Source organism: Procambarus clarkii, chromosome 10 (genome assembly GCF_040958095.1).
Source record: "Procambarus clarkii isolate CNS0578487 chromosome 10, FALCON_Pclarkii_2.0, whole genome shotgun sequence".
Classification (NCBI taxonomy): Eukaryota; Metazoa; Arthropoda; class Malacostraca; order Decapoda; family Cambaridae; genus Procambarus; species Procambarus clarkii.
This window is the reverse complement of record NC_091159.1, coordinates 25326535-25330603: the sequence shown is the minus strand read 5'-3', so window position 1 is coordinate 25330603 and position 4069 is coordinate 25326535. Positions and strand designations below refer to the sequence as shown.

Below are 4069 nucleotides of genomic sequence, written 5' to 3'. Positions count from 1 at the left end.
AGGTACCTGGGTGTTAGTCAGCTGTCACGGGCTGCTTCCTGGGGGTGGAGGCCTGGTCGAGGACCGGGCCGCGGGGATAATAAAGCCCCGAAATCATCTCAAGATAACCTCAAGATAACCACAGTGAAGAGCAGTGTGAAGGCTGAGATGATACTCATAAATCATCATTCATCGCACTTTCTCGGATGAAAATTGCAACTTTGAATTGGTTTAGAATCTTACGAGGAGTACAACTAATACTCGCCGGCGGAGAAGGGGGGGGGGGGGAACCTGCTGCTTTGGTAACAGCTTCTCCCCTGTATCAACCTACCCTGGCTTTGCGCCCTGGAGAGGCCACTCCAGACCGACAACCAGAGAGCAACACCATAGTGTCCTGAGACTGACGGAGGCCTACTACTACTATTACTACTACTACTACTACCACTACTACTACTACTAATATTGGTTCCGGAAACCTCATATTTTAAGGAACATTTTCCTCTGGGTTGAGAGTTTCCAGCAAGAGTCTACCGGTAGACTGGCGGCTCTCTACCACAGTCGGAGGATCTATGGCCCTAACATTCAAACATTAGTGTTAATTACTTCACAGTTAAGTCTCTGTAATTCTAGAAGCTTCTTGAGGCCACATGGCTCACAAAGACCCCGGTACAATGCCTAAAACGTTACTTCATGTCTTATTGTTTTGACGAAGGCAGCTCCGCTACCAGCCTCTGTTGTGGCTTGTTTACATGTCTGGACCTGTCTTCTGCAGTGAAACGGACGAGACAGTAACACTTTCTACAGGAGGCGAGGCAGCAGCAGGCAGCAGTGAAGGAGGCGAGGCAGCTGCAGGCAGCAGTGAAGGAGGCGAGGCATCTGCAGGCAGCAGTGAAGGAGGCGAGGCAGCTGCAGGCAGCAGTGAAGGAGGCGAGGCAGCTGCAGGCAGCAGTGAAGGAGGCGAGGCATCTGCAGGCAGCAGTGAAGGAGGCGAGGCAGCTGCAGGCAGCAGTGAAGGAGGCGATGCAGCTGCAGTGAAGGAGGCGAGGCAGCTGCAGGCAGCAGTGAAGGAGGCGAGGCAGCTGCAGGCAGCAGTGAAGGAGGCGAGGCAGCTGCAGGCAGCAGAGAAGGAGGCGAGGCAGCTGCAGGCAGCAGTGAAGGAGGCGAGGCATCTGCAGGCAGCAGTGAAGGAGGCGAGGCAGCTGCAGGCAGCAGTGAAGGAGGCGAGGCATCTGCAGGCAGCAGTGAAGGAGGCGAGGCAGCTGCAGGCAGCAGTGAAGGAGGCGAGGCAGCTGCAGGCAGCAGTGAAGGAGGCGAGGCATCTGCAGGCAGCAGTGAAGGAGGCGAGGCAGCTGCAGGCAGCAGTGAAGGAGGCGAGGCAGCTGCAGGCAGCAGTGAAGGAGGCGAGGCATCTGCAGGCAGCAGTGAAGGAGGCGAGGCAGCTGCAGGCAGCAGTGAAGGAGGCGATGCAGCTGCAGTGAAGGAGGCGAGGCAGCTGCAGGCAGCAGTGAAGGAGGCGAGGCAGCTGCAGGCAGCAGTGAAGGAGGCGAGGCAGCTGCAGGCAGCAGTGAAGGAGGCGATGCAGCTGCAGTGAAGGAGGCGAGGCAGCTGCAGGCAGCAGAGAAGGAGGCGAGGCAGCTGCAGGCAGCAGTGAAGGAGGCGAGGCAGCTGCAGGCAGCAGTGAAGGAGGCGAGACAGCAGACAGCAGTGAAGGAGGCGAGGCAGCAGCAGGCAGCAGTCAAGGAGGCGAGGCTGCAGCAGTGAAGGAGGCGAGGCAGCAGCAGGCAAGGAGGCGAGGCAGCAGACAGCAGCAGTGAAGGAGGCGAGGCAGCAGACAGCAGCAGTGAAGGAGGCGAGGCAGCAGACAGCAGCAGTGAAGGAGGCGAGGCAGCAGACAGCAGCAGTGAAGGAGGTGAGGCAGCAGACAGCAGCAGTGAAGGAGGCGAGGCAGCAGACAGCAGCAGTAAAGGAGGCGAGGCAGCAGACAGCAACAGTGAAGGAGGCGAGACAGCAGACAGCAACAGTGAAGGAAGCGAGGTAGCAGACAGCAGCAGTGAAGGAGGCGAGGCAGCAGACAGCAGCAGTGAAGGAGGCGAGGCAGCAGTGAAGGAGACGAGGCAGCAGACAGCAGCAGTGAAGGAGGCGAGGTAGCAGCAGGCAGCAGTGAAGGAGGCGAGGTAGCAGCAGGCAGCAGTGAAGGAGGCGAGGCAGCAGACAGCAGCAGTGAAGGAGGCGAGGTAGCAGCAGGCAGCAGTGAAGGAGGCGAGGCAGCAGCAGGCAGCATTGAAGGAGGCGACAACAGCAGTGAAGGAGGCGAGGCAGCAGCAGACAGCAGCAGTGAAGGAGGCGAGGCAGCAGCAGACAGCAGCAGTGAAGGAGGCGAGGCAGCAGCAGACAGCAGCAGTGAAGGAGGCGAGGCAGCAGCAGGCAGCAGTGAAGGAGGCGAGGCTGCAGCAGTGAAGGAGGCGAGGCAGCAGACAGCAGCAGTGAAGGAGGCGAGGCAGCAGCAGACGCGCCACCAATACGTGCACGAGGAGAGCGGAAGTGGTGAGCGGAAGTGGAGTAATTACATGTGCTGCCTGCACCTGACTCCCTCCTCAGCCCATAGTCGCCGGGGACGGGCACCGCCGGCCGTTATCTTGAGGTTATCTTGAGATGATTTCGGGGCTTTTAGTGTCCCCGCGGCCCGGTCCTCGACCAGGCCTCCACGCCCAGGAAGCAGCCCGTGACAGCTGACTAACACCCAGGTACCTATTTTACTGCTAGGTAACAGGGGCATAGGGTGAAAGAAACTCTGCCCATTGTTTCTCGCCGGCGCCTGGGATCGAACCCAGGACCACAGGATCACAAGTCCAGCGTGCTGTCCGCTCGGCCGAGCGGCTCCTCCTCCGGCGGTGGGTGAAGGAATGGGGCAAGACAAGGAGGGAGAGAGGGATGGAGGGAGGGAAGGAGGTATAGAGAGGGTCGGAGATAAGGGAAGAAACCGGGAAACAAGAAGTCAGTTCTTAGGAAACAAGAAGTTCTTAGTCCTTTCTTAGCAGTTCTTAGTTCTTAGCAGTCAGCAGTGCCGTAAATCACACCAGGAATTGTGGTACAAGGAAACAGTGCCTGTGACCTCTAGTCAGTAGTGCCAATAAACCACCCCCAGGGATACAAGGCACCGGGAGATATAGTGCCTCCAGTCAGCAGTTCCTCTAAAAGCTTCAGTCCTCCTGCGGTGCCACCGGTGCCCGCCGGCCCGGGCCCTCTCTGACATCCAAGGAAATTTATGCATATTCCTCTTTGATTATTCGCCAGTTCTTTTCATGTTATTAGCCCGCACTCTGCTTTGCCTCAGACATTGCTTTGATCGTCGCTCACTGAACACGGAGAGCCAGAGGGCCTCGACAGCAGACAGATCTGCTGGTATCGGCAGACCAAGCAGACTAGGCCCTAAGATAAGCCTCAGGACTGTGCAGATCACTTAGGTATTCTAATTACCATGACTAATAATGGTATAAAATTGCCAGTAGGTTGGAATTCTTTTTATCCACCACATTGGCATAGTGTCAGACTCTACAGAGCAGCAATAGTGCCAGAGTAGGAATAGTGCCATACACCATAGTGAAGGAATGGTGCCTGTGAACAACAAACAATAATAGTGAACAAACAACAAACAATAATAATGAACAAACAACAAACAATAATAATGAACAAACAACAAACATTAATGGTGAACAAACAAACAATAATAATGAACAAACAACAAACAATAATAATAAAGACACAAACATCCCTGAAACGTATATAGAGCCGATGCTCTGACGTCACACTGCCACCTGCTTGTTTACACGTGGCTGCTGAAGACAATGAAGGCAGCAGATGGCTGCTGAAGAAAATGAAAGCAATGAAGGCAGCAGATGGGTGTATAAGGCTGCAGATTCCTGAAGAAAGCAACTTCCATACTTCATCTACGCCATCAGTTGTGAATGAGGAGGTTGTGGTAGTTGAGAGCCTTGACGGTTATCTTGAGATGATTTCGGGGCTTAGCGTCCCCGCGGCCCGGTCCTCGATCAGACCTCCTTTTTGTTACACCCCCCCCCCTCAGGAAGCA

The 4069-nt window shown here is 55.6% G+C and overlaps 1 protein-coding gene across 1 annotated transcript; it reads left to right on the top strand.

The window, feature by feature from the left end:
- Window positions 1-728: 728 nt before the first annotated feature.
- On the top strand, window positions 729-3443 carry LOC138363232 (mucin-22-like). Its single transcript, XM_069322238.1, has 3 exons — window positions 729-1453; window positions 2078-2523; window positions 3274-3443. Exons 1-3 carry the CDS (start codon window positions 729-731, stop codon window positions 3441-3443), a joined length of 1341 nt encoding a protein of 446 aa, XP_069178339.1.
- Window positions 3444-4069: the final 626 nt, after the last annotated feature.

Excerpts from the sequence above, each read along its gene's own strand:
- LOC138363232 (XM_069322238.1), top strand. The coding sequence starts at position 729 with ATGTCTGGACCTGTCTTCTGCAGTGAAACGGACGAGACAGTAACACTT. Across the intron at positions 1,454-2,077 it reads AAGGAGGCGATGCAGCTGCA|CAGTGAAGGAGACGAGGCAG; the intron begins GTGAAGGAGGCG and ends GAGGCGAGGCAG. Across the intron at positions 2,524-3,273 it reads GCACGAGGAGAGCGGAAGTG|TTCTTTTCATGTTATTAGCC; the intron begins GTGAGCGGAAGT and ends ATTATTCGCCAG.